Source organism: Euleptes europaea, chromosome 14, assembly GCF_029931775.1.
Source record: "Euleptes europaea isolate rEulEur1 chromosome 14, rEulEur1.hap1, whole genome shotgun sequence".
NCBI classification, from domain to species: domain Eukaryota; kingdom Metazoa; phylum Chordata; class Lepidosauria; order Squamata; family Sphaerodactylidae; genus Euleptes; species Euleptes europaea.
The window spans coordinates 33,250,547-33,266,974 of NC_079325.1; the positions used below are offsets into that span (position 1 = coordinate 33,250,547).

Below are 16,428 nucleotides of genomic sequence, written 5' to 3' on the forward strand. Positions count from 1 at the left end.
ACATGCCAATATCCAGTATGCATATATACAAATGTCTCAGTACAAAAACTGCAACACAGCACTGGAACTCAAATAGAGATTGCGACGGGCGAGACAGGCATGCAGCTAATAGCCCATTTCACTCGAAGGTTTCTTCAATCACCGTAACTCCGCATATAACATGAAACTGTGATCAGTAATGTAGCACATATAACATAGCTCAATGTAATGTCACATCATCAAATGCAAATGCATATGATCCAAGGACAGACACTAGCCGATCTCTATCATATTAGAGCACTGTGTTACCATGGCTAAAGTTTGCTGAAGAGCTAAGCAGGAAGAAGCCACTGCTGCCTGCAGGAGACAGTTTTTGTCTGCATGAAATGACTGCACTTAAGGCACCACTTTGCCTTTGGAAAGAGTTCCTTGCTGGTTTGGGCAAACAAATAGTCTGTAGGAGTATACTGTAGGGGTGTAATGGAAGGGGGGGTCACAGAACCAGTTCTTTTTCCTTAGCTAGGACTTTGGCATAGGGTTGCCAACCTCCAGGTACTGGAGAGAGGCTGCAGCGCGTGGCTCAGTGAATGCAGAATGAAAATTAAGAAGAAAAGCAATGCTATTGCTAGTAAATTATATTCATTTATATAACCAAACCTGGAAGACAAGTGTTCATTTCACACAATATGCCTCTCAGGGCTTAAGAACCAAAAGAAAAAAAGAGAGAGCAAAAATATGCTAAACATTCATTGCAGCCAATAGGGCTAATAATATTTACACAGGCAAGGTAATATTTACACAGGCAAGGTGGAAATTCCACAATGGTAAATTACATATGATCACGAAGAAGGTCAAAAGCAAAAGTTCAAAGTCAATTGCAAGGTTGGGTAGCAATTGCAAGGTTGGGTAGCAAAGACGCGTTTCGAATATCTTCATCAGTTTGCTGAACCAACGATATTTAAGGAGACCATCACAAATAGATTAATCCCATTTGGGTGCTGTGTGCATCTATAATCGATAACAATAAGCAACATGACTATCCTGAAATCAAAACCCGAGAGGAGAGAATACATACATCACCACATCCAAGGTAAATTTAAAAAGCATGAAACTGACATAATTAGCTTACCCACTGCTTCAATGTAGCAGAAACCGCACCGGGAGGATTTCACAGAGTTCCAAACAATTCTAAAATATGACAGAGCAACGTTATAGACATCTCATCAGAGAAATTAATAGTAAAGAAGTGGTATAGAAGAATCTTACAAAAAATCTGAAAATGCAGAGTGTAAAAGAATTGATAGAAAGCACCAGTGGGTTATCCAGAAAATCTTCAGAATGATAAGAGTGAGACAGCTGCGGATTGAAGTACTTTCAGCTGTGAGCTGAAACTGGGATTGAACAATGAATCTTAAACTGCCAGGCTAGCTATAAGAAACAGGACAGGTCAAAGTCTGTATTGAGGCCGCTGGGGGCCAAAGTTTTGAAAATAAAAATAAAGCATCTCTCTTGGCAGTTCAGGATTCTATTAACATCCTGCACTTGATATGCTCTGGGTTTAAACTGCCATAAAACAAAGAATTTGACCTGGTGTAATCTGACCTGGCATTGGCAAACATAGAGCCAGGGTCAGGGCTTACATACGAGAAGAGCCCATTGTAAGCCATTTTATCACCCATGGCCACTCTGATCGTGACCTCAAATTCTTTTTGAGGAACAGAATGGAACAGACCGTAAAAGGCAAATAAACTGTAAGCAATTTAGGCTCCATCAGCCCAGAAGATCACAGATTATCCTGCAGTACAGTCATTAAAAACCACTTGCTGGGATCTGGCCATTATTTCCTATCTAATTCAACAAGGAAACTAGAAGCACAGGCCAGACCAGTTTCTGTTCCTTCTTGTGCAGAGAAGGAACTAGTTTAGCATTCCTGCAAGCGTTGCACAGAAGCAGGTAAAGCAGCAACATGTGGCACCCGTCTTGCCTTATCTATTCTGAAAATGTGGGGCGGAAGGAGCTGGCGGTGAGAGGCCTAAGTGGCAGCTGCAGAGAGACACGGAGCTTCCCCTTTTGGAAGTGATGCCAGAAGAGCTGGCGGTGAGAGGCCTAAGTGGCAGCTGCGGAGAGACGCGGAGCTTCCCCTTTTGGAAGTGATGCCAGAAAAACGACGTGCAAGCGGTCAGTGCGTCTGCTTTAACTGCTGCAGATGCCACACTGGTTTCTGTGAATGGGAATTTCCTAAAGATGTGGCCATGAGTAATAGATCTGGACATGATGGGAGTTCCTGCTTCGTAGTCTGCTCAGGATGAATGCCAAGGGAGTGAGCGGGACTGACGGAGACTGCCTGGAATATGTCTGTGGAAATCTGGCACAGCTGAGGGAGGATCAGCAACTGTGCTGTGACCAGGCATAGAGAATTAAAAGGAAAGGAAGTCTCTTGGCTTGCAGATGGAAAAGTCAGCTTTTATGTGCATACATCTATGTTGTAGGGATGCCTAGTCAGAAATCTGCAAATTAATATCCAAAGCAAATAAAACACATTCGTCAATACTGTAGATGCGTTGAACAGAATTATTTCATTATACGAAGGAGCGTTGTGATCTGACAGTTCTACCAATGCCTCATTATCTTGCTTTCTGTCCTTTGGCTGATGGGACATGGATAGGGTTGCCAGGTCCCTCTTCTCTACCGGCAGGAGATTTTGGGGGCAGAGCCTAAGGAGGGCAGGGTTTGGGAAGGGGGAGGGACTTCAATGCCATAGAATCCAATTGCCAAAGCAGCCATTTTCACCAGGTGAACTGATGTCTATCATCTGGAGATTGGTTGTTATGGCAGGAGATCTCCAGCTAGTACCTAGATGTGTGGGGGAAGGGGACAGTAGGACTCACTAAGCAGCTATGGACCTGACAGGGATTTTGCCAGGTCTGTAGTTTGGGGGTGCCCATGGACCCACATCTACTGTTGAGTAAGCAGGTGGCAGCTGTGGCTAGGAGTGCCTTTTACCAGCTTTGACTGGTTGGCCAGCTGTGACTGGGCAGAAAAGATTGGCCTCTGTGGCGCATGCCCTGTGGTGCATGTGGTTACACAGAATCATAGAATCACAGAGTTGGAAGGGACCACCAGGGTGATCTAGTACAACCCCCTGAACAATACAGGAAACTCACAACTACCTCCCCCACACTCACCCAGTGCCCAGAAGATGGCCAAGATGCCCCCCCTCCCATGAACTGCCCAAGTTCATAGAATCAGCATTGCTGACAGATGTCCATCTAGCCCCTGCTTAAAAACATCCAGAGAAGGAGAGCTCATCACTTCCCAAGGAAGCCTGTTCCACTGAGGAACCGCTCTGTTAGAAAATTCTTCCTAATGTCTAGATGGAAATTCTTCTGATTTAATTTTAACCCATTGGTTCTGGTCGGACCTTCTGGGCAACAGAAAACAACTCGGCACCATCCTCTATATGACAGCCCTTCAAGTACTTGAAGATGGTTATCATATCCCCTCTCAGGTTCTCCTTTTCAGACTAAAGATACCCAGCTCCTTCAACCTTTCCTCATAGGACTTGGTCTCCAGACCCCTCACCATCTTTGTTGCCCTCCTCTGGACACGTTCAGCTTATCTACATCTTTCTTAAATTGTGGTGCCCAAAACTGAACACAATACTCTAGGTGAGGTCTAACCAGAGCAGATTAGATTACTGCAATACTAGATAGATTACTGCAATACTAGATAGATTACTGCAATGAGCTGAGTGTGGGGCTGCCCCTGAACACTGTTTGGAAACTTCAATTAGCGCTAGGGTTGCCAACCTCCAGGTGGTGGTGGAGATCTCCTGCTATTACAATTGGTCTCCAGGCAACAGAGATCAGTTCAACTGGAGAAAATGGCCTCTTTGGCAATTGGATTTTAGGCATTGAAGTCCCGCCCCTCCCCAAACCCCACCCTCCTCAGACTCCACCCCAGAAACCTCCCGCCAATGATGAAGAGGGACTTGGCAACCCTACAGTAGGGGCATACCCACCCTGCAAATGGGGAAGGGGGATAAAGGCAGAGGCTTAAAGCTCTACTTTCCTGCAATAATAAAGAGCAGGAGTATGTACAGTTAGGAGACATAAGACAGATCCATGATGAGAGCACTCCTGATTCGATCTGAGAGATGTCCTTATTACATCTGAAATCCCTGCAGCCTAAGGGATATATACTCACATTTGCCTGTCCACGTGTGAAGCAGGATGTATGTGTGAATATGTGTGTGCATGGGTATCTAGTTTAAAACAAATCTGGAGCATGCAGGTGAAAGAGGCTGAGCCTCCTTCCTCCCATGTTACCACTGGAACCCTAAGCAATGGCCTTAGAAGGGTTAGGATTGTTCAGTTCCTTGCTGCGCTTCATGGTTAGAAGCATTGTTTGTCCCAGCCAGGTTCCGATATAGAAAGTCAGCCAGGAAGGGAGGAAAATGCTGGAACAAGTGGAGCATTGTGAGGGAAAAGGCACAAGAGGGGGCTGTGTTCAGCTGCCCTCCCTGATATACTCGTTTTGTAAACATTTAGACCGTCCGCCTCCCAGTTTGAGGATCTCAAGGGATCTCATTCACATCATGTCTGCTTACAACTCCCTGTGCGAGTGAGAATTTGAATTGTCTGTAGAACTGGGTAAGAGCCCCGTGGTGCAGAGTGGTAAGCTGCAGTACTGCAGTCCAAGCTCTGCTCACAACCTGAGTTCGATCCCAACGGAAGTTGGTTTCAAGTAGCTGGTTCAAGGTTGACTCAGCCTTCCATCCTTCCAAGGTCGGTAAAATGAGTACCCAGTTTGCTGGGGGTAAAGGGAAGATGACTGGGGAAGGCATGGTAAACCACCCTGTAAAACAAAGTCTGCCTAGTAAACATCAGGATGTGATGTCACCCCATCGGTCAGGAATGACCCGGTGCTTGCACAGGGGACCTTTACCTTTTTATAGAACTGGGTCCTGACCTGAGCAGCCAAGGCTAGCCCGATCTCTTCAGATCTCTGAACCTAAGCAGGGTCTATCCTGGTTAGTACTTCAATGGGAGACCACCAAGGAAGTCCAGGGTTGCTAGGCGATGGCAAACCACCTCTATTCACATCATCTTAATAATTTATTTGAACAAGTTAACGCCAATTTGCAAATTGGGAGGTAACCAAAGATGTATATATTACTGGTCTCCCAGAAGTCAAAAATCCTCCTCCGTTCTGTAATCCTTTGAGATTAACATTCCTTTCACAGATAAACTCTTGGCAAGAAGTCAAAAGTCCTTCTCCGTTCTGTAATCTTACTCAAATTCTTGGCAATGACCAATTCAATCTGTAACCCTTCTTCAGGATAAACAAATAAATGACAGGCTGCCAGCTCTCTCTGTTTCAACGTTGTCTTCCTCAGAATAATCCTTGCTTATCCTTAGCAGAATTCCTCAATGCATTGTCAACATTCAAATAAACAATTGATCATTGCCAAGAATTAATCATGTCTTGTTCCGCTGGGAAGTCCCCCAGGGTATGATCTTCACCTTTAAAGGAAAGAAACATAGAATGGTGGATACTCTGAAAATACAGGAATTCCTGAGAAGATATGATAAAGAACTACCTCTTGGAAAACAACCTGATATCCAAACTAATGATGATCTAGAAGGAGGAGGTGGTGCCTCAGGATCTGACTAATCTGGATGTAAGGTCAAGGTCATGGGAGAAGAAGAAGAAAAAAGAGGGGAAGAAGAATTTTGGGGGGAGGAGGGAGGGGTGAAAGAGGGGATTGGAAGTTGTTGGTAATTGGTTCTAAAATATGAAAATTTCTACGTGGAATTCTAATGGTTTGAATAGCCCAAATAAGAGAAAAAAATGTGTACTTTCTGAAAAAATTAAACTTTGATCATTGCCAAGAATTCATTCTCAATTGTATTTACTCTGGGGGACTCACGCCAGCATTGCAATGGGCCTGGGCTGGGGAGATCTTGCTGGTGTAGGGTCAACATTGGCACGACCCTGCTGGTGCAGGGTACAAAGATGGGTAAAATCAATGGGGTGGCAGGTGAGGAGCAGAACCCTGAAGGAATGCCCTTCTCCCACAGACCATAGTCCTGCCTCCAGCAAGAATGTCATGTTACACCTGTAAGAGATGTGAGTACAAACACTTTCACTGTCACCTCCCCTATCTCCTGTTGTGCCAGGTCAAGGCTCAAGATTCCAACCACACGACACCAATGTTAGCAGCAGCAGGGCCATAGGATCGGGCTGCCTTTTGGATGATAGAGCACTGGAGACGTTCAATGCCTTTTGGAATATCTCTTTATTTACAAGCACAGAGTCAGACCATAGGGAAAGCAAACAAGATTCCTGCAGCAGGCAACACAACAGCCGATCCTGTGGCAGATTTTCAAAGCCAGTAACTGTGCACCAAGGATACCTCCACTTTGTGTTAAGTCAAGTTGAAATTAAAAACAAAACCTGTCCAGCACTATCAGACTCTCTCCAAAGTCAAATTGCAAACATTCCTTTCTGTCCCTCCCTCAATTCGAGTGGGTATTACATTCCAAAGACTACAGCTCTCAAGAAACTTCAGCTCTTCTTATTCAGGGGCAGGCCCATTCACAACACTAGTAATATTGCTTTCCTGTGGTTTGTTAATTCTGAGGGGAAAGTGGCATCCCCGGGAAATCTCAGCCCTTCTCCCAGACCCTCACCCCCACTTCCTTTAGTGAAAATCCTTTAAGAACAACCATTTCCTTAGCCGAATTAGAATTATTTGAGCGGGATAAAACATAGGTGTGCTATATGAGAATTAAGATCCGATGCTGAGCTTCTATTTCCAGTGGCAAGTACCACTCACTAATCTGACATTTTCTTTACCCTGTTGCCAGCAAGGCATTTGTCTGAAAGGCTCTTTAAGTCTAGAGTTGAACTAAATTCCTTGTGACCTGAATCAACAGAGACACTAAGGACAGTCTGCCCTACACCTCTCCTCTTAAAGTCAAGATTGTGGAAGTATCTATGCATTGTTATCCTAGACTCCTACCGAGCTTGGAACTGAGTAAACGGCTCTCCCTCGCCCATTTTAGCCTCACAATAACCCACGAGGTATGTTAACAGCACAGAGTGTGACTGGCTCAAGGTCACCCAGTGTGCTTCATGGCAGTGTGGAGATTTGAACCCAGGTCCCTCACATTCTGGCCTGACACTGAACACTACAGTATGTGGCCATGCATAGTTTTGGTCTCTTACCAGATGAATTCCTGCTGTTCTCCTTTGCTTTTGCAAGCAATTTTGATCGTTGTGTTTGTTTGTTTTTTAAAGTAACTTGCATTTCAACTCTGACTCTACTCTAGATAAGTTTTGGTTGCACCATCTTTTGCTTCTGTGACTCATTCCTAGGCACTAGTGACAGTTATCAGAGAGAGCATTGGAGCTGATGACTAAACCAAGAGGAATGGACTCTGGCTTTGAGGAGAAATGGATACTAGGGATTTTTATTACAGCCCAAATGGCACCTGCTTGGCTGTTTTCAGGCTAGAGTCCTGCTTCAGTTCAAACAGGAGCGACAGGTTTAGACTTACAACTCAGAACCAGAACTGAAAATTGAATAACAGGCTTGGGGGTTGGATAGATAACTTGTCTTGTGGGTCCACCCTTCATCCATGTCGTAATTGTTTTAAAAAACCAGTACAATGTACAAATGAGAACGATTGTGAAACAATTGTACCCATGACCCCCAAATTGGTAGAAAATACTACTTCAGGTATTTTCATCAATATTTTCAAAATAAAAATATCAATATAAACAAATACAAATCTGTAAATCCATCACTGTTTAAAGGCAAGAACCTCTGTGATCCAAGGCATTCTACCTCTAAAGACCAGCTGCTGAGGACCAGCAACAGGGAAAGGCTGTCACCAAATGTTGAATACAGCAGGGTTCTTGTGATCTGTCCAGAAAATACACCTTGGTGGCTGTGAGGGATTTCTGGGTGTTCCCCATTCTCAGCCACCCCTAGAGCTTACCCAGACAAAAAAATTAAACTTTCAGGGGGGAAATGGGAATGGCAGAGATACCAAGTGACGTGCCCTGGGTGTCCATACATGTGAGGTCCTCCTCTGAGGCTCAGATTGACTGGAAGTAAAAGTCAATGACATTAGACGATCCTGGATTCTGAGTGAGGCCAAGGGGCTCATTGGATTTGGAGGAGGTGCAAAGGAACCAGCCCGGGTGGGCAGCAGACTCAAAGCGCCACAGCCCATTGTTGTAAGACCGGAAGAAAGTAAAGCGGGTGGAGTCTTCCTTGCTGTCATTGTACAAGTCCAGGATGTGGATGTTCTGAAAAGAAGAAGAAAAGGCAGCTTAAGGAGGGAGGAGAAAAAAACAGCCCTCTGCCAGCTTTCCAAGGGGCTAGAAGATTCCTGGCCTGACTTCAGTTTGGCCCTAGAGAGAGAGTTCCCAAAGAAGCCAGGTAAGGCATCTATCTGGCCCCGCGCTACCAGGTTCCCATTCCAGAAGATATGAGTTCCTCAGGTCCTTGCAGGACAGACGTATTTTTCATCGGTGGCACATGAAGCTGTTTTATACTGAATCAGACCCTGGGTCCATCAAAGTCAGTATTGTCTACTCAAACCGGCAGTGGCTCTCAATGGTCTCAAGCAGAGGTCTTTCACATCCCCTACTTGCCTAGTCCCTTTAACTGGAGATGCCAGGGATTGAACCTGGGACCTTCTACATGCCAAGCAGATGCTCTACTGCTGAGCCACAGCTCCGGGTTGGGGAGTGGGGCAAGACAATCTCTGTGGAGTCTTCCATTGGGAGATTCCTCACATCATTTCCTGCTAGTGGAGAAGACTGGTTGATGGGGCTGGGGAGGGAAAGAGACTCTCACATTGACTGTCATGATCCTCAGAAACTGGGAGCTCACCGCCAGCCCTTGGGTAGGTCTTTAGTGCAAATGTGCTGACAGTTTGAGGAAGGGAGACCCACTTCCTTTCTGCCGATGTGCACGCAACTTCCACTGCAATTCTCAGGGCCAAGTGGGATGAAAAACTAGGAGAGCCGTGAACAGAAGTCCCCAGCATTTTAAAAGAGAAAGAGCAGCAACATGGGCCCCTAATATGAATCTGGGGGACAATGCAGGGGAGAGGACAGACTTTTGCTTTCCCCCCCCCCCATGCAATTTCAGCAGGAACAGCCCTAGATTGGCAGTGAAGTATGTTATTTGCACAGGAGGTCCCGGGTTCAACACCAGCTTCAATAAGGTAGCAGGTGCTGGGAAAAAACATTTATTTGCTTGTGGCTCTGGACAGCTGCCATATCAAACAAGACTCAATATGATAAACCAGGGGTGTAAATGAGCAACAGAGGCTCATATGTTCAGCAGTCCTTCCTGGACAGTTGAGACTGGAGGGGGATGAAGGAGGATTCCCAGGCTCTGGAAGTGACTCATGACCAGTTAGCATCACATTGCGCACTTCATCATTGATTCTTACTACAGGCTTGCTACCAGTGTTTGGACAGTTAGATTCAAACATACATAACCCCCCTTCCCACTTACCCACACTATAACCCCCCTAATCAGTGGCCTGAGGGAGAGTCTCTCTCTCTCTCTCCCTCTCTCTCTCTCCCTCTCCCTCTCTCTCTCTCTCTCTCCCTCTTTGCCTCTGGTGGGAGGTTCTTGGGGTGGAGCATGAGGAGGATGGGGTTTGGGGAGGGGAGGGACTTCAGTGTCATAGAGTCCAATTGCCAAAACAGCCATTTTCTCCAGGTGAACTGATCTCTTATCGCCTGGAGCTCAGTTGTAATAGCAGATCTCCAGCTAATACCCGTAGGTTGGCAGTCCTAATCTCTGGCCACCCATCCTCATGATGCATGCTCAGTCACTTGCTCTTCTCTCTTCCCTGCTTCCTCAGCCATGTCTTCTCTGCCACTCTTCCATATGTACTTGCTTACCTTGGCTGGCCTCACATTCTTTCCAGGATGGAAAAGTAGAGCCAACTACTGTTGCCCCCTTCCCCTTTTAGTTGCAAAGAAGTTCTTGGTCGTTCATGCCGCTGTGAGCAAGGCAAATAGCAAGTGGCCCCTCTGCAAAGAGAGCTGCAACCGTGGAAGGCTGGATGGTTGGAGGAAAGGGCAGAGACTTGGGCGGCTTCTCCTTCGTTTTCCTCCTGGCTAGAATGCAAGGCTTAACCTCAATGGGACCAAGTAAACAGACATAAGACCAGGCTGTGTCCATCACACTCAGCGTCCCTGTCTCTGGTTCCACCCTTCAAGCCTGAGCCATGTGCTGTTCACAGTGTGGCTTCACTGCCGCCAGTAAAATACGATACAAGATGGTGACAATGAGCTGAGCTTCCTCACCTCAAGCTGGAGCACAGGCTTGGCCTCGACGGAGCAGGCCAGGCATTGACTCCCGTTCCGAATACTCAGGATGAGGGGGAACTTCTCACGGCTAAAGTTACGGTTGGGAATCCAGTAAATCTTCTCTGGGGTGGGGAGAGAAGAAAGAGAGAACCAGTCAACATCCTGAGGATATTCCAGGTGCAGTGACACAGGCACAGTGACATTCACAGATGCCATCCTGACACGTGAGTAGAAATAAGAGAAACAGGAGTTGGCCCAGGGTTGCCTCTTCCTAGGTCTTGAGAAAGGCTTCTTTAAGGGCTCCCAAATTGACATTCCACAGGTAACCGGCTGCCTCCAACTCAGAAGGAGGCAGTTTGAGAAAAGGAGGCAAACTCAGGTTGACTGGCAAATGTTCCCAGTTTTTCGCTAATGCTTGGAGATCGCTTGATGCCAACCAACACGAACACATGAAGCTGCCTTACACTGAATCAGACCCTTGGTCTGTCTAAGTCAGTATTGTCTACTCAGACTGGCAGCAGCCATTCTCCAGGGTCTCAGGTAGAGGTCTTTCACATCACCTACTTGCCTAGTTCCTTTAACTGGAGATGCTGGGGATTGAACCTGGGACCTTCTGCATGCCAAGCAGATGCTCTACCACTGAGCCACGGCCCCTCCCCCTATGGAATGTCAGTGGGTCCAGGACAGAGGTGGTAGCAAAGCAAAGGGGCAGGAAGTGGTAAGGAGCTGAATTACTGAGGGGGCATGTCCTACCCATCAGCATGGAGATACAACAAACCTTTGAGACAGAGGGAAGGGTCACTCCCTCCCTCACTAACTTCCATGGTGGCAGGCCCTTCCCCTTTGGCCATGAAAATCAATACAGTATTTGACTGACTTGTTTGGAGAAAGGAGAAAGGTCTACAGCCAGGGAAATAATTGCTGCAGGAGAAGGATCCCTGCAGCCCCCACACATGTTCTGTGCTGGATACAAGAATTAACTCAGTGGCACCCTTGCCAAAGAAAAATAATGGGAGAAGCCAACAGGTGTACAAAGATGTGCAGCCCTCTTAGGCCATCTTCCAGGCTCAGCATGGGCACCATCTCCAGGCTGGTCTTACTGCTGTGTGGGAGGAAGGCAACCACTACCTCCACAGTCTGAATGAGATCCATCCTGCAGAGAAGATTTCTTGTCCCTTCTTCCTATCAATGGGAAACTTCAGGAGAGTAAGATGCTGTGCACAGATCAGACTCACCTTCCAGGGCAGAATTGGGACCTTGTAGGTATCCCGCCACCAGCTTATCATTTTGTAGGTAAAGGGATTTTTGATTGACGTCCCAGATTCTGAAACACCAAAGCTTCAGTTAAAAAAGGAAAACGATCTCCTGAGCTCTCCTGAGCTTTACACTTGCCAGCATTATTCAGACATAAGCACTCTCTTCCTTCACACAAACATACAACAAGGACGCATCTGGGTCTTGCATCTGATTGATCAGTATATGTGCATTTTACTAGCACTATCTGTCACTTACCATGCCAACCCTGTGCAGACCAAATCTACTGACCACCAAGTCTACCATGGCAGCTCAGTGGTCAAGCGCACACTTTGCTTGTAGAAGAACCTTGCGTCAATTCCTTGAATCTCCACTTTTTTTTAAGGGTCTTTGGTCACATTTGTTGAAAAACACTCCTCTGACTTCCCTTGATTTCACTGGCATCTTCACTTAATCTGAAACATCACACTTACCAAAGAGGAGTCAGAGGCCAAACTGCACTGAACATGAACATCAGCAAATTCTGAATGGATATAAAATACTCTTCAACACACTGGGCTGCTGTCCGTCCATCTTTCCGAAGGATGGTGGTGAGAGTCCCCCCACATTTGATGCATCCTTACTGGCTCCCATAATAAGTATTTATTTCTTTAGATTGGAAGGTTGACTGGTCTCAGGAGCTCAGAGCAGATAATATTGTAGACCAGGGCTTGTCAATGAAGGTTTTGCTCATCTATCAAATACTTAGGATTTGAAGATCAGCGTTTGTCATTTTGGTATTCAGCTTCTGCAGGCTAAATCCTCAGGACTGAGATGATCATATGGGCAGAACAATTCCCACATAACCCAGTTATCACCTGCAAAAGAGCATGTTCTTGCCTCAGAACACAAGAAGCTGCCTTCTACTGAATCAGACCCTTGGTCCATCAAAATCAGTATCATCTACTCCAGTGGTTCCCAACCTTTTTTTGACCAGGGACCACAAGGACTTTTTTGTTCGGTGCAGGGACCCCAAGGTTCAAAATAAAAATTCCGAGAATTTGAAAATAAACTTTAATCATAACTGTTAGTTAAACATTAAGCTTAGAATAATATTTGAATATATATAGTTTATAATAGAGAACTTTTAATTGAAAATATTAATTTATTATGGGTTTATAACTTTGTTTTGTGGACCTTAATTTAGCTCTCGCGGACCCCTGGGGGTCCATGGACCCCTGGTTGGGAACCAGTGGTCTACTCAGACCGGAAGCGGGTCTCCAGGGTCTCAGACAGAGGTCTTTCCCATCACCTACTCACCTAGTCCCTTGAACTGGAGATGCCGGGGATTGAACCTGGGACCTTCTGCATGCCAAGCAGATGCTCTACTGCTGAGCCACAGCCCCTCCCCTAAAGAATCAGCTTCCCTGTCCCCTCCCCCATGCCATGCTACAGAAAGTTTGCAAGGTGATCAGGGTACTTACCGGGACCTGAAGACCCTTCTTTGGGCAGCTGGCATTGCACAGACCTTATCCCCATCTGAACAGAGAAGAGAAAGGAGGAAGAGGACGACGTTACTCAGTGGGGATTGGTGAGGCTTCATGGTGAATGAGGGTGGATCCGGAAGCTCTGCTCTCTCCAGTGTGGCCCTGTCTTTTTATAGTTCAGCCACATGATTGGAATGTACATCATTACCCAGCAGTAATTAATGCCGTGGCTGTGATACAAGCAAGCCCAAAATTTCTAATCGCTCCTTTACATGTTGCAACCCATGTCGCAACTTCCCCAAAAGGACAGCATACGTTCCTGTGGCTGCCCACAGGAACAGCACACAGAGTACGTTCCTGTGGCTGCACACAAAGGAACAGCAAAAAGGAAAGCACGGTGAAACAACAAAGCATCAATTTAATGTCTCTAGCCAGGGAAGACAGACCTTCCAAAGACTTTAGTTTTCCCTTGTAAAAGGTAAGCCGAGCGCCGATCACTTGACAGGCGCTGTAGCCTGGAGCGCCTTCTATCAGAGTAAAACAATGACCTTCAAAGTCACAGCCAGCCTGTTTGCGCACTAGAAATTTTAACCTTCTTGTTCAGCTGCCGGGAAGATTCCCCCAAAAAACCACCTAGTTGCGGTACGTCTGTTTACATGGAGGGAGCAGATTCACAGCAACAAAGTTTGAGATGAGCAAAGTTAAAAGAATCCCACTGTGGTTTTCCAATGGCAACGTCCTACCCATGCTGGCTGGTAGCTCCTGTCTGCGAGTCACATATTGTTGTAATCCTGTCAGCTCAGACTGGATGGTCTGTAAGCCTCGCCCAGCTATTGATGGCGCAACCTGAACAGTTTAGGGAGGAGCAGTCTGGCCTAGGAGGGATGTCGATACAAAGCATCATCACAAAAGAGGCAAAGGGTATTTGCCTTTTAGGGACAGAGTTCACTGAAGTTTTTCCAAAAGTTCTTTCTACCATCCAGCCTGAGGTCAATGGGAAGTCCCATCAAAAGTACCCTCAAAAGGCCAAATATTCAGCACCACAGCTGGGGAGGAGGAGGAGGAGGAGAAGGAGAAGGAGGAGAAGGAGAAGAGTTGGCTTTTATATGCCGACTTTCTCTGCCACTTAAGGGAGAATCAAACCGTCTTACAATCACCTTCCCTTCCCCTCCCCACAACAGACACCCTGTGAGGTAGGTGGGGCTGAGAGAGCTCTTAATAGAGCTGTGACTTGCCCAAGGTCACCCAGCTGGCTTCGTGTGTAGGAGTGGGGAAACAAATCCAGTTCACCAGATTAGCCTCCGCCACTCATGTGGAGGAGTGAGGAATCAAACCCGGTTCTCCAGATCAGAGTCCACCGCTCCAAACCACCATTCTTAACCACTATACCATGCTGGAAGAGCCTAGACTCAGGAATAGAGCATACACGTAGCATGCAAAGGCACCTGGTTTAGTCCTTAGTCTCTCCAGTGGTTATATATTTGGCAGAGTCTTCTCCGCAAACCTCAGAAAACTGATGACAGAGAAGACATACAGTGCTTGGTTATTTATTTAATTTAATTATTTGTATAATTCCTTTGAAATGTGGTGTTGGAAGAGAGTGTTACAGATACCATGGACTGCCAAAAAAAAAACCAACCCCAAATCAGTGGGTTATAGATCAAATCAAGCCTGAACTGACACTAGAAGCTAAAATGACTAAACTGAGGCTATCGTACTTTGGTTACATTATGAGAAGACAACAGTCACTGGAAAAGACAATCATGCTAGGAAAAGTTGAAGGCAGCAGGAAAAGAGGAAGACCCAACAAGAGATGGATTGATTCTATAAAGGAAGCCACAGCCCTCAGTTTGCAAGATCTGAGCAAGGCTGTTACGGATAGGACGTTTTGGAGGACATTGATTCATAGGGTCGTCATGAGTCGGAGGTGACTTGACAGTACTTAACACAGAGACATCATTTCTATGCTACTTTTTGACCCAACATTTCTATGCTGCCTTTCAACCCAACTTAGGGTCCCCAAGGCAGTGAACATTTAAACATTCTAAACTTTAAAAACGTTTAAAATATAAATATATATAGTCTTTTAAACAATTAAACAGAACAAAGAAACATGCAAACAGGGAGAAGGGAGAATAAGAGTTTGGGAGGGAACACTATAAACAAATAAAAAAAAGTCTTTACCCACTGGTAGAAGACAACGCTAGAGGGAGACGGACACATCTCCCTGCGGAGGGAGTTCCAACGTTTCGGCACCACGACTGAGAAGGCCCTCTCCTGGATTGCCACCTGTCTAGCTTCAGGTGGTGGGGGCACCCAAGGCAAGGTTTTGGAATCTAATTGCAGCAGTCTAATAGGTTCTTAAAGGAGTATGTGGTCCTTCGGGTGTGCTAGTCTCAAGCCATATAGGGCTTTAAAGGTCAATAATACAACTTGAATTGGGCCTGCAAGCAAATCAGGAGCCATTGTAAATCAAACAACCCTGGAGTGATGTGATCCCTACAACCCACTCCAGTAAACATTCTTCTGTACCAACTGTAACTTCTGGATGGTCTTCAAGAACAGCCCTATATATAGCACATTGCAGTAATCTAATCTAGATGTTACCAGGGCATGCACCACAGTGGCAAGATCTTGTTAGCCCTCATCCAACCCAAAACCCATTCAGCTTCCTTGGTATCTGGAAGCATGCAATAGAGTTGTCATCCACATATTGCCACATATTGGTGGCAACACAGCCTAAATCTCCAGATGACCTCTCCCAGTCACTACACCCAGAAATTAAAAAGTATGGGGGACAACATGGAACCTTGTGAATTAGATGATGAACCAATGGTATCACCTGGCAGAAGGCCACTTCAGATGTCATCTTGGGGCCAGGCACAAAACTCAGTGTGACTTTTGCAGATATTCAGCTGTGCTGGTTGCTGTCAAGTGAGGGCAATGCCCAAGAGAAAGGTCAGGATTGCAGTCCCTTGCACAACTGCTTGCCACTCCTTTTGGGCAGCAGTAGCAGCATAGAGCACCATCCTAAACAGGCTTATGCTCCCTAGATTTCAACCAACTTAGAAAGGTACATCTTTGTGTAGGATTTCACTGTACATTATGTAGACATAGACTTTTTTTAAAATAAACAAGCACATATTCCCTCTCTTAACTTGATATCTACAGAATTTCTTGGCACCAAACTTGGATTCCATCTTTATAATGGAGAACTCACAGCTCTACCCACATTCCTCAGAGAATCAGTCCCAAGGCCTCAAACAAGCAACTATTCCAGGCGTTGGTTGTACCTTGTGTTAGGCCCAGCATAGTATTCAAAGTGCTTCCTCCCATATTTCAAGATTTCAGAGCAAGGAGCATCATAACAGACTCTTGT

The 16,428-nt window shown here is 45.9% G+C and overlaps 1 protein-coding gene across 1 annotated transcript; it reads right to left on the reverse strand.

Annotated features, from left to right (window-relative positions):
- Positions 1–8,088: 8,088 nt before the first annotated feature.
- On the reverse strand, positions 8,089–13,165 carry LOC130487486 (interleukin-36 receptor antagonist protein-like). Its single transcript, XM_056861015.1, has 4 exons — positions 13,047–13,165; positions 11,565–11,653; positions 10,327–10,451; positions 8,089–8,301 (listed from the first exon to the last, which is right to left on the reverse strand). The coding sequence occupies exons 1-4, from the start codon at positions 13,163–13,165 to the stop codon at positions 8,089–8,091; spliced, it is 546 nt and encodes a 181-aa protein (XP_056716993.1).
- Positions 13,166–16,428: the final 3,263 nt, after the last annotated feature.

Bases quoted from the DNA above. Each gene is read 5' to 3' on its own strand.
- LOC130487486 (XM_056861015.1), bottom strand. From the start codon at position 13,165: ATGAAGCCTCACCAATCCCCACTGAGTAACGTCGTCCTCTTCCTCCTT. The intron at 10,452-11,564 runs GTGAGTCTGATC...TCCCCACCCCAG, and splicing joins TCCCAATTCTGCCCTGGAAG to AGAAGATTTACTGGATTCCC. The intron at 8,302-10,326 runs GTGAGGAAGCTC...TCTTCTTTTCAG, and splicing joins AGCCTGTGCTCCAGCTTGAG to AACATCCACATCCTGGACTT.